The sequence below is a fragment of the Callionymus lyra genome, chromosome 3 (assembly GCF_982586985.1).
Source record: "Callionymus lyra chromosome 3, fCalLyr1.hap1.1, whole genome shotgun sequence".
Taxonomy (NCBI): Eukaryota; Metazoa; Chordata; class Actinopteri; order Syngnathiformes; family Callionymidae; genus Callionymus; species Callionymus lyra.
This window is the reverse complement of record NC_141820.1, coordinates 22,328,396-22,351,279: the sequence shown is the minus strand read 5'-3', so window position 1 is coordinate 22,351,279 and position 22,884 is coordinate 22,328,396. Positions and strand designations below refer to the sequence as shown.

Sequence of the window (22,884 nt, the reverse complement as noted above, 5' to 3'; positions counted from 1 at the left end):
TCCAGGACCAGAGGAGGGCGGTGGAAAGAAGGGAGGTGTGTTTGGTTCTTTGCTGACGGGGGCTTGAGCGCGAGTGAGCGAGCAGGAGAGTGAGGCTGGCAGGGAGCAGAAACACTAAGCTGTCGATCCACAGAAGTACAAACCAGTTCTCAGACCGGACTGGATCGTGACCATGGACCCCGGCAGGTCCATCCAGCATGAGATCAGCTCTCTCAAAGGTACTGCTTCATATCTACACTTGTCAGCATCACTCAGGACCGCCTTGTTTTCCCACAATCCACCCTGAGAGAAGTTTCACAGCAGCAGATTAAGATTCAATCGGCGTGTCCTTTGTGTTCGTGGGTCTCTTTGAGGGGGCGGGATCAGAGGTCAGGGGTAACCAGTGTGCTGAGATGGGCTTTTACGACCATGTGACCTGCCACTGCTGCTGCATGCGGTAAAGTGAATGCGTCTGCGCTAGAGAGGCTGCTGCAGCATCGCCGTGGTAACGGCAGCCATCACTTATTCCAGGATGGGACGTTCCTCTTCTCCTCCTGCTTCTGTGCACTGGTTCATGTTCATGTGGCCCCTCCCACCCAGAGCCCACTGTCAAGTCATACCACGAAGCTGTTTTTCTCCACTTTAACCTGCGAGGTTTTAGCCAACCACTGCACAAGATGCAACTTTTAACATGTGTTAATATATAAGTTTGATATTTAGGATGAACTGGTCCTTTGATTTGAATCAAAGTCACTCTGGTCTTTCTCTGAGATCTATTTATAAAAATATTTTTTTATTTTTTTATCTTTGAACTTGATGTATTCTATATAATATTTAATTATGTAATATTATTATATAAATTTCTAATTTTATCATTATTATCCTTATCATTATCACTACTATTTTATCATTGTAATTTCTTAATTTCTTTATTTTAGGATATATTTTTTAAATTATGTATTGAATTAAAATAATTTTATTAATTCCCTTTATTATTATATTTATGTCTATCGTTTTATTTTAAATTTTTGCCCTTTTTTGTTTTCTGATTTTCTTTTAAAATGTTGTTCTTGAATATTTGATTCCTTACTTTATTAAGCTTTTTGGATTTGAACATTGACGTTTCTATTTGTTACCTCATTTACAATTTTTACTTCATTTTTTAAAATGATTACCTTTTTTTTCATGGAACTTTTTTATTTAATTTTTGCTTAAACCACCACAGGAAATGATTTTGTGAAAATACTTATTTTCCATATTTCCACTTCACATCATGTAACAAAGAGATACAGTTAAGAAATTAGTGACAAAATAAATAAAAACACTTATTTTACACTTACACTTATTTTCTTTCATTTAAATTCAGGATAACACTAACTTTACATGTACATTTGTTGGACGAATATAAAGCCCTGCTCTAGTAGGAGGACTCACATTTCCCCAATCCTAATAACTGCATTGGCTGCCAGTTTCTTTCAGGATCCATTTTAGAATTCTGGTTCTTGGGTCTTGGAATTCACTCTTTAATCTCAAATAATAATTATAAAACAACTTTGATCACAGAATTCTCACTCTAGTCTTGCATACATTTGATGTCATTGATCTCTGCCAAGAGTCTCAAACACAGCCAGCAGACACACAGCCCGAAAGCAAACTCATAAAGAAGTGATCTTTTCTGGCACTTCTCTGGTCTGGTGGTAAAACCCTGAAGCTGTTTTCCAGAAGCCATTTAAATGATCTTGGAGGAGGATCTAAGGGAGTGTTTTTGTCCCCTGAGACAAGGAGACAAAAGAGTTCTCGCCTCACTGAGTCGCTCCAATAGAGTTTCCAAAAATGTTGGCCTCAGCTTTGGTTCATTTGTAATCACGTCGTCTCCTCGCTAACATCGTGCTAGTCAATAGTAAAAGAGTAAAGAAGCAGAAATTTAACAGTTTTCTCTCTTTCACCTCCGTCTGTAAGACTTGACCCACATATTTCTGGTTAATTCCAAATTAATCCAAATGCTGATGGAGCCACTTGGTTTCATTCATTGAATAAATGAAACTTGAGCAATAGTTTAATAAAGTGACGAGAAAATAAAATACTTTTCACAGTGTAGATCACATGTTTCAAACTCAAGCAGGAGTGTAATGTGTGCAGAGAGAAAAAGAGTAACTTACATTAACTTAAATCAAGTTAGGACTAAAATGATTCAAACTTTTACGACTCAAGAAACCAAAATAAGCACTTTTTTTTAGGGCTGAGACCAAAACATAAAATAAACAAACAAAAAAAAAAGGACATTCAGTATCCGTACTAGTGACCAGTATCTATTTGATTTATATTACTATTTGTAAAAAACAAACTAAAAATATATAAACAGAATAGTGTGTATACAAACAAGTAAAAATAAAAAGAAGGAATGGTGAGAGAATTTGTGTTAAAAAATGATGAAGTCAAGTCAAATCTACAATATCATGACACAAATATATGCATGTAAATATGGACATTATTATTATTATTTTTAAAGCATCTATTTTCATTTGTTTAAATAACGAATCAAAAAAAGAAAAAGAGAATTTTCACATGTTCGTAGTAATCTTAAATAATTACAATGGAAACTTGCTGATAAAACAGGAGGAATAAATAAATCACAAATGTTGGAAAAAAGATGTTTTACCTTTTAAATATTAACAGATACTTAGAAACTAGAATAATAAGATAAACATGTCAAATTAAAGTAAATGAACATTATTTGTATATCAAAATGAATTGATCATTTACATTTGTGAGTGATCAGTTTCATAGTTTTACAGCTAAATAAATACCACTGGCCACACCTTAGTTGAGTTGAATTGAAGCCAATATTAATTCAATTTCATTATGTACAACAGTGTGTATAGGATTATCGTAATTCAGTCCTAACAAGGTGCTGCTTTGTTGACGTTCTAGTCTGTGACCAGCATGTTTCAACCAACAACACACGTCTGGCTCCGGCAGGTGTCAAACCCGGGTGACCAGGTTCAAAGAAAGTTGAGGTCACGCCACTTGACCTCTGTGCGTGTTGTGTTACAGAAGTTTGTGTCAATGTTGCAAACGAGTTTCTTGAAGTCTGTCCGGTTTCCTTCATGAGAGACAAAAAAAGCCCAACTGTGGCACTTTAGTTCTATTTCTGCTGCTTGTGTTTGCACGTGACTGACCATGAAAGATAAATCCAGCTTCTGATCAGCACTATTGTCACTAAGTGCTGCACTTTTTACTATTACACAGCAGAACTCAAGAGGCCAGAGTGAGTGTTGATAGCCCTGCTGTGCCAGTAGTTTAAAGCCTGTACCTGAATATTAAAGCCAACCTTTGTCTCTTCAATGTGTCCTGGGTCTGACCCCAGGTCTCCCCCTGCAGTGAAATCTCATTTCACTCACAAAAGTTTGCAATTTTAGTGCTAAAACATAGTTTAATAGATAACTCTGTGTGTGGCTGTCGACCTGTTCAGGGTGTTCACCTCCTCTCATCCCAACTAGCTGGGATGTTTCCTCCATCCTTGTCCTGCCATCTTTCAAAGCACTGTACAGAAAGGAAGAATTCAAAATTCAGTCTTTCTCTTTCACTTGGTACTAATTTCTATCACAGGTTGACCTCTTGTGTTCGGCAACCTCTTAAAGATTTATTTTGTTGTTAAATTAAGTCTAATTAATCTGTAGTGGGGTTACTTTTTTTCCATTCATTAGTCTGGAATTTTATATAATCTTTATAGTTGTGAATAACTGAAATTAGTATTTTTTCTGGTGAAATACAATTGTATAAATTGACTTTTTGAAACTTTAACAACTAATGTTAAAAGCTAACTCTCCTGACTTACTCACATGTTTCATCTTATATATATGTTTATTTATTTATTTATTTTTTACATGTAAGCTTATGTGGAACGATTCAATAAAAGTGTGTTATCTCAGGGTCAAGGTGACCCAAAGACACAAAAACAATGGTTTTCCTGGTATCTTTGGTGTCATCTCTGGGTCAAGATAAACAACCTCCCGGCTTCCATACAAATACATATGCAGTGGTGGAGGTTGTTTACCGTGACGCAGAAGCAACACAAGGGATACCTCAAACAAGTTTGTATTTGGGCCTCTGGGTCACCTTGACCCTGAGCTAAAACAAGGGTTAAAGCCTACGTTGAACTGTTGCAGGACTTTAGTTCTCGGGTACCGACTATGACCAAAATAAGACTTGCATAAATAAGAATAAATCTAAGATTTTAATATGATCTACTACCAGCAAAGGTCTTGTCTGGCTGAAAGCGGTAATAAAGTGTTAAAAAATATAAATATGGTGTCAAGTCATTGAATGCAAAATAACCTGCAGGTGGCACTTGGCACGCACGTTTGAGACCTATGGTTTAGGTCTTTAAACCGACTCCCCCCTTAACGTCTACCCTTTATTTTACTGTTTTTAAAGCTTCTCAATAGATTCTAGATCTGCATTCTAAGCCTCCTAAAGACCATACTTCATTTACTCTTTTCTGTTAATTTCTATCCCTCAGAGGCATCATGTTTCTGTCATTTTATCTAGTTATTTTGTCTCTGATCCTGTCCTGTAGTTTTTCTTTCTGTGTGTCCTGAACATGGTGATCCTGAGATGGTTCATTCTACAGAGCTGGTGCTGTTTTTTTTTCCCCCTAACAAGAAATGATAAGTCATGTTGTCTGGATCGTTTGGTTTGTCAGTGGTCGGTGTAATTCAGTTTCTCTGTCCATCACTCCGTCCCGTTGATGGCCGCGGTCAGGACTTGTGCTGAGTCACTGATGTAATTACCTCATCTCATTAACCTTCATTTCCGACGATCCAAGAGGCGACCATCGCCGTAATCTGACACATCCTCTCCCTCTGGGGTCTAAGTGCTCCCGGGATACTTGTTTATGTCACAGAGGAGATGGAAGCCAGCTGCTTTTCAATCGGCGTTCCCAGTTATGGCCAGCGGGAGGCGCTGTGAGTGAAGCATCTGCAGTTACCAGAGTCTGTGGTCATCCAGTCGGTCAGAGTTGGACCGTGTGGAATGAACATCGGCAACAATAGTTTAGTCTTTTACACACACAAGACACAAATAAACGTAACTAATGTGAACTGTCTTTGTGTTCTCGGCCTTCAGGTAAGTTCTGCTGCGATTTGGAACACTCAGTGGTGGAGGAGGAGGTCATGTGACCATGTTAAGGTAGAGCTTTCTGTGGAGAAATATTGTGGTCAAAGTGAATTGAAATGAGTCGTTTGATATACGTTTTATAAGATTGACTGACTCATGATTCCTGTATTTTGCTGCTGTTTTTCATGAGGTTCTTGTCTATTGTCTACACGTCCGACATCAACAATGTATTTGTGTTGAAACCCAAGTTCAATTTAACTGCAGGAAGTTCTCTTCACCACCTCTAATTGCTGCCATGTGATTCAGAATTATAAGTAACTATAAATATGTTTAATGTTGTCCAAATACAAGTATCAGGCCAGAACACGTCAAAAGACACGATGTAATGTGTTCAGTTTGTTCTGTCTGCAGGATATTTGTCTCCTTGTTTTACATCCCGTCTGGGTCTGGTATTATTCCAGACTGCAGCAGTAGCCGAGCTCCCTTGTGTTCTTTGGTGTGTGTCCTGGAGGGAAATCTGTGGGAACACATGTTGATCAGTAGCAGCTGAGTCACAGTCTTGACCAAACATAAAAAATGACAAACGCTTTTAAATACGGGATTTTTAAAGACATTTTGAACAAGGGCTCTCCCTACAGTTGAGTCTTGTTGAAGTGGGGAAGCGATGGTTATTTATTTAAAACGTTTATTGAAAAACAATTTACATATTTATGGAGAAAATGAAACGTATATTTGATTTTTAAGATACTGGGGGAGGTTACGTGTTTCAGGAGCACCATCATCGTTTCCAATATTAAAGAATAATTAAGTGCAAAACTCTTGTGCATTAAGTTTTTAATTCTGCTCTAAAAAACAGCAGACTGGAGCGTTTCTCATCTCTGCTCTCTTTGCTGCCACTTACAGCTTTTGAAAGCTTCTAGAATGTTTTGCCAACTGCACCACAGACCAACCAGCCACGCAGGCGCCGGATTATGGAAGAAAAAAAAAAAAAAAAGTCAATTTCTCTGTGATCCTATCACGAGACCTTTCCACCATCATCCACAAGTATTCTCTTTTTTGCTGCTGCATATTTGCATCGTAGTGCAAAGTACAGTAGCAATCCGGGGAATTCGGCTGTAAGGCAGATTTACGGACTAAACAAGGCTTCATTCTGCACGAGACTGTTCACACGTACGAGGAAGACAGGATGATGTATGTGGGCCACACAAATGGCTCTTCACTCCGACACACAAAGTCTCCGATTATTTCCGGGGTGAAATATCTCCAACACAGCTTCACAGTATGACTCGAGCAAAAGCTAAAGTTTGTGGATTAAAAACAGTGAGCAGAGTTCAGGACAGAGGGGAGATCAAGTAAAAACTACAATAGAAACTAGTGGTTGGTATCAAGTTAGTATTTGGCCTCTTATACGTAGAAATTATTTCTAAATATTAAATTAATTTTGAATGTAAAACTGTGATCACACTCTCTGTCTAAGTTTAATAAACTCATTATTTTATTTCCCAATGTTGGCATCTTATTATGAATTTCTCCGTCTCTTATTTTGTCGGTACAACAATCCCAGTACATTTGTTCTAATAATATGAATTGTTGTCACAATCATTACTACATCAGTATTAAGTTGACATTCAACATTTACTGCGACTACTACTAATACTTCTTATGCATCATCTACTGCAGTAGTGATAATCAGATCCTTTTCTATATTAAGACTGACATCAGATTATCCAGTTTAGATGATATTTCAGTGCTGTGCAAGCTTCTTCCAGGAAGATCTCATCCGTTACCGGTAGCATCTCTGACCACTGTCCTGGCCCTCAACTCGTATTTCTGGAGCCTATCGTGTTACCGTGGCGACGGGCATTCTGAGCCCGACCGCGCCCTGTTATCTGGCTTGTGATGAGTCATGATGGGTGCCGGACCTCATCGCTCGCGAAAACACAAGCATCTTTGTATCCTGTGGTTTATCTTAATCGCTTCCCGATAAGAATGCCGCAGCCTCGAGCAGTTCTGATGAGAGTCTCTTTCACTTGGTCTTTCTGTAGATGTTCTGTTTTGATTACGATGCCAGAGATATCGTTGGAGGTGATTTTGTTTTATTTATGATGAGCAAGTGGATGAGCAACGAAGATAATAATTTACAGCGGTTACCAGCCAACAAATAAACGTGTGAGCAAGTCAACTAAAATAACCTGTAAGAAATGCACAGTCAAAACTTAACCATTGAAATAAGTATATCAAGTGAAGACACCTGATGACGCTAAGAAGCCAGGTCATGCAGAAATAGTGGGGTAGATGTTCTTCAAAATGTTGTGAGCAAAATGCATTTAGAATTTAAATGTCTACCTGTATACACAGTAACTTTTGCTTTGGTGGTTTTTACTGATTACATACATTTGATATGAATATGGAGGTATTTACTCATCTTTTACTGAACCACGCTTTTGAAGCACATTTGTTAAGCTTTTTCCATTTTTTATTTAGGGCAATATTTGATAGCTAGCTAGTCAAGTCAGCCACGCCCTTCTTTTGCATAAGAACCCGCTTGTTGTAACCTTGTTTTGAACGGCCCGCTTAGATGGTTGGACAATGTTCCACAGGTGACTCAAATATTACTTTTTCCATTATTTAATTATTGCCTGCAATCCTAGTTTAAAGTGGATTTGAAGCATGATCCAAATGTAAGGATCCAAGAAAAAATAAATCGTCTATGCCACCTTTGACGAGCATTCCATTTCACCTGGAGCCTTAACAAATAAATATAACGACAAAGTTGCAAGTGATGAAAAAACATGTTGACTTGTGAACGTACAAACTGTACATCAAACAGACCAACAGTCACGTGCAACAAACAAACGGCTTCACCAACAAACAAGTTTCTCTCAACATTAAACTTGTTTTTGAACCTTTCTTTCTTTCTTCACCAAGGTCCAGCGTGTTCTCTAAAAGTTCTCTAAATCCCATCACTGGCTCTCCTCCCTAGAACATTTTTGGCAACCCGGCCTCACCGGCCAAAGTCAATCCTAGTTAGAAACATTCCTCCTCCTTCTTTCTTCTATCAGCGATCTCTCAGGCGAACAGCAGTTCAGCCACCTTCTGCACCAAATATTTTACAATCCTTCTGTTGATGCCACAGCTGCGTCTCATCTTGTCCGCTCTCCTGATAAGAGGAATGTAAAGTTGTTTTTGTTAGTGTTCATATGTCGCTCGGTTTCTCTGTTAAAGGCAAAATATACAGTTTGTTAACAAGGGGATGCAGCTGGCGTCAGAGTTAGGATTCATAAGGTTGTTATGCCAGAGTTAATGATATTAGTTTCAGGACCTGAGCCTCTTTTTTATTTGCAACACATTTCTGTGAATTAAAATCCATATTTTTACCTTGATTTTCCACTGAGAATGCACTGTTCTCAAGATGAACACATTTATTCTCTGTAAATTAGATGACTGATCTAATGAAACTGAGATTGTCAGAAATTACTGCCATGTTCGGCCTGGATTCTTGCCCTCCTACTTCCCGATCTTATGTTCTATTTCTGGAGCTTTTCATAGTTTTTGGCAAGGAGCATCTCATTCTAATCTTTACTGATCTCCCACCTGTTGCAGACCCCAAAAAAGCAATGGGGTACATGCCGTGCCAGACTCTTTTTTTAAGATGGATGGATTTACTTTAATGATCCCAAGATGGGAAATAACAGCAGTATAAAGTAAGTAAAATCCAATAAATAATGATGAAAAGAAAAGCTACAAAACAACTTTTTTTGTCTCGTTTTTTTTGTTGGGTGCTTTGTCTCCTGGGGGTTGTTCGAAATTATTTTTGTTTATGGATTCTTTGACTTTGTAATTGAAAATGGTTTTTTTTTTGACATTCTTTATTTAATTAAAAACAAAAGTAAACCACAGACCAAAGAGCAACACAGGTTTGGGCTATTTATTTAAGGGCCTTCTTTTGGCTATGGTTTCATAATCCAAAAATAAAGTTTTTTATCTTGGATACAGGCATTTACCATGTATTTAAAAGTGGGTTATGGTCATGTTAGAATCAGTGATTTACATCACGTACTGGAGTTCAGGTGTGTAGAGAGGAAGAGGTGGAAATTCAGGATATTTCTCTTAAGAAAGATCTTAATCACAATTTTGGTGGATTGTAAGGCGGTTAAAAGATGGTGCTTTGATACCATATTTTCCGCACTATTAGGCGCACCGGATTATAAAGCGCACCTTCAATGAATTGCCTATTTTAGACTTAGACTGCACTTTATTGATCCCTTTGAGATGACACTCTCAGGGAAATTTCTGAAAGAACTGTTTATAAGGCTCACTGTCGTCTTTTGAGAAAATTAAAGGCTTTTAGGTACGCCTTATAGTGCAGAAAATATGGTACTTGTGAACATATGAAGTCAAACACTGTCATAGGTAATAATGCATGACAACTCTGCTCCAATGAAACAATGTTGTCATGTGAAGTGAGGAATGGCTTTATTTTAAGTTGCCTTATCCGGTAGATAAATGTGACCTTAGACAGTTCAGAGACATAATACGAATGTGGATACACAAGTGAAAGCGTGTTTGGCTCTCGGGTGTGTCGTAAATCCTTGAAGCGAGGGACAAATCGGGACGAAGTAGATCCAAAATGTGGATCAAATGCAGATGTTTGAGGATCAGTGAACAGATGTGAGTGCAGACGGAAGTGACAAGTGAAACGGCAAAAGACTTCTGGTTGTTTCTGTAACTTTCTTTGTTCAGCAAACACTTAAAAGACCCATTATCCTTTCAGCGCTTTCCCACAGCTCTGTATCCCGAATGTCATTCTCTTGAGTCGCGTTTAACGACTTGGAAGTCAAGCATGCAGATGAAACTGCCCGTTGTAAAAGAGAGGAATGTGGGGAGTGATTATCTGCTGGGGAACAGAGTGGGTTTGTTTTTAGGATCCTGTCACCTTAAGTTGTCTCTTTGTGCTCCAACATGCATGAGAGCGTTGATAATCTTGATGGAGGGTTTGCATTGTACATTATTTGACTGCTATGAATGGCACTAGTTGAATCACCTGAGCCCTGACATTATGACCACCTGGCTGTTCCGTGCCTGCAAGGGTTTTCTCATCTTGACTCCTCCCGTTTGTAGCCTTATGTGTGTTTTTATCGGTTTGTTTTCAAAACTTCTTCTGGACGGTTGAAGATCCAGATAATAACACGTGTTTTAGAAAACGTCTCTCTCGTGATCCGGCGTTGGAAAACGATAAAAGTTGAAGGATTAATGTGACACTTGACTATAATGTGTTGCGGCTGATCCAAACTCATGGTGCTCTCCAGGCCGTCATCTGCGTTGCGTATCAAGGTTGATTCAGGACAGACAACACGAAGCACATGGACTCTCTGTTTCTTATTAATAAAGTGAACGCAGACTTTTCTCGACCGCATTGTGTTTTTATCAGAGCCTGTTTTTCTGAGATACCTTTAGAAACTGAGAGGTGATTTTTAAGTGATGATAACAGAAGCTTCGGTCTGTCATCTTCAATATTCTTGATCACATCATATCTTAGAACTGGAACAACATCACTCCCTTCATCTGGACACAGATATTTCCAGTTGGATTCTTCAGAGGGGTGTGGATACCTCTGTTCTGGATTGTAAAGTTGGAATGAAAAAGTGAGAGCCTTTACGGGAACTGAACTTTTGTTGTTTATTGTAGTGTATGTGTTTCTGACAGATTGATGTCCAGTGTGATGGGTCAAAATGGGTCACCATGTATCCACCACATGATGTCTTTAATAATGGTTGATCATTTATGGTAAAACATTAAGCTAAATTAATCACTTTGAAATAAGTCTGATAAGGAAAGCCCTTGAAACTAAATCTAGAAGTGGCTGGCACTGGATTTGTCTGGCTGAATGTCTCATGTACCAACTTGTATTGTGCCCAATGTCGTTAGATCTGATCTTCAAATATTTGGAAAGAATTCATGAGAGTCCTACATGGAGGGAATTAAACTATATTTGTACTGTAGATTCTTAACTGATGGGAACGAGTATTCTTTTGGGAAAAACAAAACACTTTAATTTTGATAGTAATGGATTTTTAATGGAGCAAAGGGAAGTCTCTTTACTCTAAAGGACCATAACGCACTGAAATGTGATACATGAACATTTCACATGAACATCGGGACGGATGAATCCTGGTACTACCCAAAAATTTTGGGGTAGTTAGGAGAACATTCTACAGTAAACAAGGAAAGAAAGGGAAAACAATTGTTGTTGTTTTTTTGCATGAAGATGTTGTCAAGTATAGTATATCAAAACTTTTGTTTCCAAAGTACTTGCATATTATAAACTTTCTACATTATATCGCAGCTTTAAACTGCACATTGCTTTCTTAAATATAGAGCTGGACCAGTTGATGATAGAGAATTACTTTAAGAATGGTTGTATATTACATCTTAGCAGAACTTGGATGACACAATAACATTCTTAAGTAATGTTGTGATAACCTGTGTCATCATTTCAAAGCTAGCATAAGCAAAGTCCTCATCTAGTCTGACAACATTTGACGATGTATACTTAGATGTACCACAAGAGGTAAATAAAGAATAAAAAAGTAATTGGCAAATATGAAATATATGGCTAGATATCATGGAAAATAGCATTGTTCAATTTCCTAATGTATTCAAAATACTAACATGTTTGTTTAGCTATTGCTTCTAGCAAAGATAAATCCTTTGATGAATCGAAAAAAAAAGATAATAATTTTATATTGTTAAAAATAATGAAAGTGTGTTGATGAAAGAGTAGAGAATTTGTTACGATAAACATACAAATCTGCTAACATTTTTAAACTTAATTATTGAAGGGAGGAAAAACCTTGCATCTATTTTTAAATTAAGTTTAATTCAATAGTTGACATACCTGTCAATTTTACTTTACCCCATTTCCCTCATAAAAAACGAATCCACTACTAATAATATTTCGTAAGCCGCTAATATGCTAAGCGCTAAATGTTTGATTTTTTACAGCAGATTCTTTATGCCTTTTTAAAATAGAAACTAGTAGTTTTTCAACACCAGACTGGAGACTCCGTCTGTTCTTTACATTTTACTGCTGTGTTTACTCCTCTCTGTCTTTGTTCTGTGTTTTTCGGCGGGTATATGACTAAGCACAGAAGTGGAAATGTTAAACCACTCAGCCTTTCCTGTTGGTACCGCCACAAAAAGGGCGAAGCAGCCAAATTCTGAAGAGAACATGTGGCAGTTCCTTCATCTGCCCTCCAGTGCTCCAGTGCTCCAGTCCGCCTACAGTGAACCTAAACTAAAAAAGAACTGAAGTGTACTCAAAAACTCGCAGAGTAAGAGATGAAGCCGGGCTGTAGCAGAAACTCCATGGAGGCTTTGATTCAACACGGACAAGGTAGGTCCCTCTAGTCCGGACACTTCTGTCTTCTGACCAAAAGGGGTCAGCATAACTTCTCCCAGTCAGTATAGAGTGGCAGGTGAGTGTGTCAGATAACAGGACGTGATCGACAGTGTTGTCGAGTCACGCCCTCCGCTTGTGCCACTTGTTTATTTGTAGCTTGTAGTCGAGGTAAATGATAGTTTACAAAGAGCGCCTTGTTGCAATAGCCAGCCACTCTGGTTAATTTGGGGGTGTTAAAGCAGGAAGGACTTACAGATTACTTGCAGGAGTAGTTGTTGATCATGCTTCTAATGTTGCATCTTCCTAGTTTACAATCTCATTTGTCTCTTTGTTGGTTGCTCTGAGTTCATCGGCTGGTTTTGGTTGTACACTTTTTGGATGATACTCAAAACTAGTTATAACCTTACGACAGCATGGAGTTTTGTGTAAAGAGCACAAGTGGTAAAATGTCATATATTCTCGTAAATTGAGATGTTTTTCCATTTCAGTAGTTTGGTATAAAAGGTCATGTTTGTGTCTGCTTGGCTCAGGATAACCTCTGAGGGTAGAAGTTTATGAATTTTGTTTTGAATGGTTTGTTTTTTGGCTGGTTCTCAAAGAGACATGTGAGATGGACATCCACGAAGGAGGATGAATCACCTGAATAAACCAACTAGCATTGGTAAAAGAAAAAAAAGGGTTGTAACTGGATTACATTTCATGTTGATATAAGATTATTGTGTAATGTCAATAGTTGATCTGGAAACTTCCGAAAGCTCGATGCACATGAAAGAGAATTTAATGAGGGATGGAAAAGCAAGTCTAAACTTGAGCTTGAAAAAGAAAACCAGTGTGGATGAGTTGCTGGAGAGTTGATACCAACAGAGAACCTTCATAACTGGTTTACATTGTGTTGGATTTAAATCATCATTTACATTTCCCATTATATGCTAGTTGTAGAGTTTAATATACGTTAAACGAATAGAAGTTATGTTCAGCTATTGATTGTATTTGGACTATTTTTCAAATTGTTGTTTTATGAGGTGGCCATCCAAGACAGATGAGAATCAGAGGGCAACTTTTGAAAAGCAATAAAAAGTCATAAGACGGGCAAAAATTAAAATTGCAAAAAAAGTGAAGTGGGAAAGGCCATTCATAAAGATCAAAGCATTATAACAGATCACAAAGCTGCTCAGTCCCGATGGTATCGTTCACAAAGCAACACTTCAGACAACGATAGAGATCAAGGGATGAACCAAATGAGTGAGGTTACCGCTTAGTTTTGGGTGTCACGTCTACAGCACTTGACATTGACTTGACACCCCAAGAAACAAAGAACGACCACACACGATTCTAGGGGTGTATATTTCGCATAATTTGCTGAATTATTTGTCTTGAGTTCTGATGAAATAAACATTTTAACAAGATTCACCAGAAGATTAAGGGAGTGTTTTGATATATTACTACTACTTGGGTATTCATACTTTAGCTTAACCAAAATGATCTGTGACTGCAAGTCATTGCATACTTTTAATTTCTTAGATTAAAAGCCTCTTGTTGTCGAGAAGAGGAATTCCAAGTAGTCACATTGTGTTCTCCTTGCTGTCGTGCTTGTCAAAGACGCCCAGAACGAGACACTCGAGAAGTTTACTGATTATAACGGATTTATCTCTGCCTTAAAAATAGCTGCACCTCTAATGATATTTACGCTCCCTTTTTATCGGCCGTGGCTCAAGTTCAGCGGCTACTGCACTGAGCGCTAACATCTGTCTCCTGACAATCCAGGGACTTAATAGCTCGCCGACTTTCTTACTTCTTTCACAGAGGGGTCTTTGTTACAGCTGGCAAAACACATGCTTTCCGTTCTTTGTCTCGCTCCGGTCCCGGAGACTCTCGGCACATGGATCCAGTCCAGCGTCAGAGCCCACCGCGCATGAGATGCAGTTTCCACTGAGGAAAAGCCTCACAAATTCAATCAGAGCTATTCTGCCTCACTTCCCAGCCTTGTCCGGTTTAGCACGGCCCCCCTGCGCTTTTCCTTTTTTTCTCTTTTTTTATCAGCGCACGATGAAGTGAGGTCAACTTAGTCTCCGGCATTTCATTATTTCCTCTGAAAGTTGTGAAAAGGGAAGATGGACTTGTGCTGTTGTTTCTGCCCGGTACCACCAGAAGGTAGGAGCACTTTAGTGACTTTTAAGAGTCTTTATGGATAGTTTGAGAGCAGTTTGTTTATTGTAAACAAATACTTGTCTGAATGATGTTGGTAAAAAACTATTAGATATGTCTATAGAAACATCTGGACCCTCTACAACTCTACCACCAGACTGTTGAGATAACTCGAGTTATGACGGGGATTTTACTGATAAAGTCCGTAATAGATCGGAGTGTTGTGATATTGATCGTCCGTCACTATATGGGAATGATGGCGGAGACGTACACCATGTGAGGCGAGTGGGAGTTGGCTGGCTCCTCCCACCGAAGGGAGTGGTGGATGGATATTTTTTTCCTCCCTGCACATCTGTAGACTTTGCTATGGCTGCGACTTATTAAAGCTAAGGGTTCTGGGATCAGCTAAGGACACCATGAAAGAGAAATATAGGCAGAGACTCGTAAACAAACTGCAATAATATCTTTCAACATTAATCAACTCAATAGTTATTAACTCATAGCTAAAATATAAATAAGATACAGAATGCTCTCCATAATGCACTGAAATTGTTGCACAACACAAGTACATTCTTGAGCTACTTTTGTGCTACTGTTCTGTTTTTTTTTGTCTAGCTTTGTCAGCAAGTCGTGATGATCCTCTCGATCACGTTTAGAATTCTACTAAATAGTTATTTAGTTAGAAAGAGCAGTTTAGCACTATACTGTAAACATAGCTAGCTTTTCAACTTAAATGCTCTTTTATTATTTCTGTGCTTTGAAATTGCGTTAATACGTCTTTGAGGTTGGCTTATCTTTCACCATCTAGCTACTTTCGATCGGCACTAGATAAACTAGACATGCATGCATTAGACGTTTGGCTCTTTACACTATACATTTAAACTTATATTATTAAGCTTAGTCACCCTTAATTATCTTTCCTTAAGGATGAACTGACCAACTATCTCTCTCAGCACTAAATAGCAATGATAACTTCAGGAAAGGCGTTTTTCTCTTTTTATAAACTGACATTTCCTGCCCATGCCAGGGGACATGCCATATCTATTTTGGCTCAGCCGATGTAGTGTGTGTCATGTGACATTTCATCCCCTCCGCTGAGGTGTAGGTCCTGGTGTTGGATTACGTGCTTCAAAGACAGAAGTGACTCCGGCAGCTTCACACGAGCTGGATGGTGTGTTGGCAACAGACTGATACGGGCAGATGATCTTAGAAAACCAATGCTTGGACACTGGTTGTGGCTGATTTACAAGTTTCATATCTATATTTTTCTGTAAAGGCTTCTTGATTTGCTAGTTGTTGCTCTTTTAATAACAGGTTGTTCAGAGCATGAAATTGAATTCATATGCAATATAAAGGGTCTGTGACTGCGATGTATTATTGTCATCACCATGAGTTTTGCGTTTTTGCCGTTATTTAAAATATTTAAGATCTTGGTTGAATACATGTAAGTATGAAAAAATCTTTTACATTATTGTTAACATAGAGTTATTGGAATAATCACAAGATGATAAAAAAACATGTTAAGAAATAACTAATCTCAAGTTTTCGTTTTTTTAAATGTTGTACTTTAATTTGAGTGTACTTGTGTGTACTTGATGTGAGGGATACAATAAGTTGTTTCTGGAATTAGTTGTTTAGAGTATATTTTATTCTTGAATCTGATCCATGCAGTTTCATTTGAACCTCATAACCAAGTTGAGCTTTTGGAACATTTGGTTGTAAAAAAAAAAACACTGCTAAATTTTTCGGGGAAGTTTAAAGAGGGTTTTGTTGCCCGAGCGTATGGAAGCAATTATGGCAACATTGTGAAGTTACATAATGAGAGTGTATAGTTAGCCAGCGGAAAAAGAAAATGTGGAAAAAAGAGGGGGTGGGTGTGGGTTCGTGACTCATAAAAAGAACCAACTGGAAAACTCCTGAAAAAGGTTTGATAGAAAAAGTGTATGTGGGGAAGAGAAGTTGGGCATTTGGTGAATAAAATAAAATAATATGAATAATAATAACGAATAAAAAACATCAATACTGATCTTCTTTCACATTAAGATTTGCGTTATTCGGCCGTAACATTATGACTACATGTCTGATATGGTGAAGGTTCTTTTCATGGTGTCAAAATTGACGCTGGGTCTGCAGTGGTCAGTACCTGTCAAATGAAGGTCAGTGGTCTCCAACCACTGAAAATATAATTATGCATTGTATGTGGTCCTGTGCACTCCAAGCAACGTGTTATGCATTTGTACTGGTTGACATGCTCATGTTGTAGGTCTTGTTTGTAATAAACTTTACTGGGTACAGGTACTGATCACTGCCATAGTCACCTCTCTAGTTTTTCTGCAAAAAAAAAAAAAAGTAAGATTTGATAATGTTTTTTGTTGAGGTTTTAAAACTTGTTAAGGATATTTTAAACATATTTTGTGTAATTTGAGTTTTTGAACAAAGTTTGAATGAGCTACATCTCCACCAACTGTCTATTTAAAAACATCAAACAAACTCGATATTTGAGCTTAAAACAAATAACCCGAGCCTCGCCTGAAAGCCTGATGTATTATTAACTGCAGGAGATAAGGAGTGAGAACTCGTAGCTCAGGATAAGAGCCACGCTCTCTCACTGTTGTCTCTACTGGCTGCAGATCTTGAACAAATGCACGTTGAAATAAGAGAAAAGGGGGAGGGAGGGAGATCTGCAGTGAGTCACAGGGATCTCGAGCGGGAGGTGTGCGCTCTCGTCGTCCTTGCCTAGTCAAACTCTCGACCGGAGTTCTTGTTTTAATGTCCGGGAGGCCGCCACCCCTCTAGGTGCTTCCCCCTCCTCAGCCCCGTCACCTACCACACCCCCCCTTCACACGTGGGCCCTCCCACCTGTCTTCAGAGCCGTGGAAGCCCCACTCTAACCCCCGGGCCCGATGTCGGCTATCCCCCTTGGAAATGTGTTCCCGACCCTGGTGGTCGCGGGTCACATTGTCACCTTGATCTTGGCTTGGAAGTGGAGAGCTCACAAGAATCAAGGTAAGATTGACTTCAAGCTTGTAAGAAACAGTAGAAGGAAAAGTTCCTCCGGTGTTTGCCGGCTGTCCTCATCCGTCTTCTCGGCTCTCTGGTGTGTTTCAGAAGCATGCATGCTCGGTCTGCCTCCCCCCTCCTCCCTCTTTTTCCCTTTGCGTGTCTCAGTTTCCTGTGGAATGGAGATGTCTGAGTTAACCCTTAACTTACTGGCCATGACGTATGAGCGGAGGTGTGGCGTAAGAGAGTCTGGATCTCCTTCAACATTGTTACCAGACGTCTGAAGACTTGATTCATGAACTATGGTTAGCTTTAAATGTATGAACTGTTATTGAATGAAAAGTTCCTGCAGAAAACAATCTTTTTAAGTGAGGTTCAAGATAAAGATCAAAGCAAGTATGCTGAAACATCTACAAGAGTGATCTGGTTGAGACTCGACTAGTATGGATAAGAACAGGTTGAGGTGATTCAGGGAATATTGCTGGCAAATCAAAAGTGTCTTTGAAGGTGTCAGACCCTGCAAAGAAGATGTGACATTTGTGATGGAACGTTCAAACCATGATTTGTTAAAGACGCATTAGTTGAATATATTATCAGGCTTGTCAATAAACTTTAACTGCCTTGGCTACTACTTTATAAAACTGTTGTCTGTCTTTGAAGTTTAGATGCGACAGTAAAAGTTCACCTCAGTGACTTCAAAATAATCCTGAAGCACTGCTTTATGCTTCTACCATTTTTATCCCACGACATATTCCGAACAGTCTAAAGGTCTTCTCGCTCCATGTATTTGTGGCTTTATCATTGACACACCCTCAGGTCAGACCTTTTGTTGTGGAGCACACGTGTGCGAGTCACGGTGCTGTTAAAGGTTAAGATTGACTGACAGACGACAGGTGTACTGACTGAGGAGAAGTATTATCGTGTCGGCTCTGGCTCACAGACTATTAAGAAAAACCAGTTTGGCCACCAGCTACACAAATATGTCTTCCTTGAGAGTGGAAGCAAAGTAGCCTGAAGTCACATCTTGAGACTATGGTTTGTGGTGTGTGTTTAAAAGGGAGACTCTGAGGTTAATGCTTGGCTCTCGAATGAGGCAAGAACAGGTCACACCTTGTGGTTTGGAAGCAATAAGCAGGAGGTTTGGTATGAAATTAATCTAAACTTGTATGAAATGTTTTAGGACGAGGAAGTAGATCTCAGGGTTTTTTTTTTACCTCAAGTTTCTTTTAAGGAAACCTTTTGTAGAGGAAATTTAACTTAAAACTCTCTAGTTTATGGGTCAATTGGGTCAAGACAGAAACATCCTGCAGCTCTTGTTGGGGGCTTCAGTATATAATGAGATATAATCTCTCCTTTGACACCTGGTTTCTTACCCAGACCTCCGACATGTAGAAGATAGTTGGAATACCTCACCTGGGAGTTGTCTAGACTAATTGTCTCAATTGTCAGATACTCATTTTTCTTGACAGAGTCTTAATTAAATTAAATTTTTTGAACCTCATGGTTGAGCTGGTGGGTCACTGCCTACTGCCGTCGAAGGGGGACTAAAAGTGGGTTTGGATTTCAACTGCTTAATGGTATCGATACATCAAGAGCTTAGCCTTTTGGCTCAGCTTTTTTCTTCCCAGCAACAGAGAGATACAGTAGCAAGGCAGAAGATGCCACTCCAAAATGTTTGTTTATATAACACCTGCCCTATACTATTGAGAACCCCCATTAAGAGGACCTTTTTTCCACACTGGACTTGACTTTTACACTTTTTCTCTAAAGTACTATAGTCCTCAAGACAGTATATTTGATTTTGTCATATGGAGTCTAGTGAAGCTGGGTGAATAAGTCCAAAAAAAAACATAATTACAGCTTCATTTAAGTAATTCATTTTTTCCCTCAATAGTGTACACTCAGCACCCCATCTTGACAGACAAAAGACAGAAATGTAGCAATTTTTGCAAATTTATTAAAAAAGGAAAACTGAAATATCACATGGTCATAAGTATTCAGACACCTTGCTTAGTATTAAGGAAAGAAGCACCTTTTAGAGCTAGTACAGCCACGAGTCTTCTTGGCAATGATGCAACAAGTTTTTCGAAAAAATGAACTTAAATGAATTTAGCGAATGGCTGCAATGAAACAAAGAGTGAAAAATCGAAGGGGGTCCGATTACTTTCCGCACCCACTGTATATCTATTTTCCTCATTGTAAGTTGAGAGCATTTTTGTGGGGAGGTTGTCATCTCTTACTGACCTTCAAGTGTGGTTCTGCCTTAATGGAAACCAAAAACAAAAGTTATTTTTTATCTACTATAGTTTTGTATAGACTTGTGCATCAGTCGTTATCATTAGTCAAACAGGTTTGACTGGTGAACTACATGCAAACATCACAACTGCCTGCACCTTCTGTCAATGTTTATTTGCATCAGAACTGATCGGGTTTCATTTCCCAGACAAAAGGTCTTTGCTCTTTACATCAGTCCGGCTCAAATGTCTGCTTCTTGAAGAAAGGTTGAAGGACTTCTATCTGTGATGTAATGTTTATGTTTTAGCTTAGCATACACGGGCAAAGTCTGGGTTTTTATAGCGTAACAAGGTGCCTTTGAGGTAAGTGGGTGAAAGGGATCCAGCAGCATGTTTATTAAAAGCTCCAGCGACTGGTTCACGGGCCAATAGTCATAGTTCTTCCCCGGAGACATGAGGACCCGGGGTGTCCTAGCAACAATCATAACAAACGGCAGGAGAGTGACCCGTCTCTTCCTTCTCCGACTCTTTGTCCTCTGGACCTTGAAGGAGGCGAGTGATGTGTGACTGTGATAAAGACTTTAATTGAATTTTAGCTGCGTCATCCTCTTGTAAAATAAACCGGCCATTATGGAGTGAGACACCTGTTTTTCCATTTTCCCATCCTGGCGTGCAAAAGGGTAACAACTTTTTTACAGTCATTGTTTTACTTCTGTCTTTCTACTGCCGCATTGAAACTCTTTCATTGAGGAAGACACACCCAGATCGGTGCCGGTGTCCCATGTGGGCCAGAACCCGTGCGGCAAAATGCGGATACGGTTTCACTGCTTCTTGGCCGACTGTGAGCAGCTGTGACTCACTTTCCTGTCTACACACTAAACAAGGGCTCTTAGTCAACAGAATGGAAAAAAAAAAAGTTGAAATGCATTGAGAACAAAAACACACCCACCAATGTCCTCACACGACCCTCTTTCAAGACGGCAGACAAACGTTTGCCTGCTTCTTCAAAGTTTCATGATAGATGTGTGGGTCCTCTGTAGTGCCTGAAGAAAGATCTTTGTGGAGTGAACTTGTCATGTGGTCCAACACTGTAGATCATATTGATAAGGTCTGACCTTATTAGATATCATGAAGCAAACGCTCAGTTTGAGCTGTGTGTTTATTATGTATACTGGCAGTCAGGAGTGATCAACACTTAAACCTGTTCATCAGGACATTTAAAAAAAAATTACCCTGTAATGGGGCCTGTTTATGTGGCCCTCATGAGTAAATCTATTAAAAAAACAGTCATGTAGAGATTTACAATTTCATTTTGTACTTTTTTTTAAATCACATTTCTAGTGTTGCCCGCTAGGGAGTCTGGAGAAGGCACGTGTTGTCCTTGAGTCTTGGAATTTACCCGACCACTAAAACATATAATTAGTTATAAGACCTGTTTAGAATCTGAGACGTATTACGAGCTACTGAAGACAGTATGTCTCCATATATATGTTTATATAAGTTTATACATATGTATAAACTCACTTCCAATTTACTTCATAGTCTATAAGTCTGGTTCTGCTCGAGGTTTCTGCCTTCTTAAAGGAAGTTTTTACTCGCCACTTTCACCAATATAGTATTACTTGAACTATAAAGTGTCTCGAGATAACTTGTGTGACGATATGACATTTTAAATAAAGTTGGATATTGAAAAGTGCCGGAGGAGTCGCTGCGATAACTAGAAACGTCTGATAATATATCTAACTTTACTAATGGTACAGCGTACTTTGTAAAGTTATCTTGTGATGCTAGACATGGGCCCCTTGTTGACTACAAATGTTACTCAGTGAATCTTTTGGTGGATTTGTGTTGCCCAATAGTTAACTACAGTGACTCATGTTGCTGCACGACACTGGAGGGGTCCTCCCAAAAAAACAACAACAATGATGGCTTATCTTTCATTGTTAAACAAGTATATCACGACTAACCTGGCAAGCAGGAACATATCATACATCATTTTTGAAATACCTCTCCCAGTTTTCTGTAGTTATTGTGTGTAGAAAATGAAATAACTATCATTTCCTTCACATAAAGATGCTTCCAAGTGAGACCTTGTGCACTAATATACACTTTTGACACTTTCTCAGTTATAATTACCTCACCTGAAGTCAAACTCTGTACTTCAGGAGCCCCTCCCACTTAATGTCACTTTATTGACACGCCGTTCAATCACAACTTGGTTTCCAGCCAGTAAAACTTTTATGTGACTGTTGAGTTGAGACACACATGCCTTTGTGTAGATTTATGATTCACAGCTGCGTGGAATGCTGGGAAGTATGCGACGATTGTGATGGTTCTGGTCGACTCCACAGACATGTTTATACCTTCGTGGAGTCGGGTCTGAAGGGTTGTGTGACACAGAGGGGGTCAGCAGATGCTAAACTGAGGACGTATCTTTGGACCTGGTGTATTTGTGGATGGAGGCTCTCTTTACGCACGAGGACGGTTCCATCTGAGAAAAAAAAAAAAAAAGTGGGCCGGACTGGATGTGACACCGTCTGCAATCCGACACGACCCTGCGTGTGTGAGTGTGTTTCCCTCCATGTGGCTTGAATAGAGAAGACAGAAAAACACAAACCCCCTCCGTGGGTTGGTACCAGGGAAAGTTAAGGGGGCGTTCACCAGAGCTGCTGCGAGGCTTCAGCGGGAACACTCGCACGAGGATGGCCCAGATGGAGACGTCTGTCGCGGACTCGGTGCCGGCCTGGCGCCGGGGGCTGACCTGGGAGCTGGAGTACCGGACCACGAACTATATCCACGAGATGCGCAGGGAGGACGTTTTGTCGCATCTGCACAGCCGCATGTGTTGCGTCGGTGAGTCCGGTCTCTCCATCCGAGGGAGCGGGGGAGGGAGGGAGGGAGGGAGGAGGAGGGAGGGGCTGCTGGAGGGTTAACCCTCTCCTCTCAGGGAGCATCCCATCATACAACTGTTGATGCAAAGTTAAACACAGCTGTGCTTGCATTTAT

General features: G+C 39.4%; 1 protein-coding gene across 7 annotated transcripts in view; it reads left to right on the top strand.

Annotated features, from left to right (window-relative positions):
• The window catches only part of pleca (plectin a), an 81,237-nt gene that overhangs the window by 20,032 nt on the left and 38,321 nt on the right, over positions 1 to 22,884 (top strand). Inside the window, exon 1 of one of the 7 annotated variants that reach the window (XM_087787056.1) lies at positions 61 to 218. The exons of 3 other annotated variants lie outside the window; for them this stretch is intronic. In XM_087787056.1, the coding sequence (XP_087643182.1) occupies positions 173 to 218 (46 nt within the window). In that variant the 5' untranslated portion in view covers positions 61 to 172. Of the gene's footprint in view, positions 1 to 60; positions 219 to 14,346; positions 14,651 to 17,475; positions 17,651 to 22,565; positions 22,732 to 22,884 lie in introns of those variants that run through there. 3 more of the 7 variants (XM_087787057.1, XM_087787053.1, XM_087787051.1) reach the window with 3 other exon arrangements.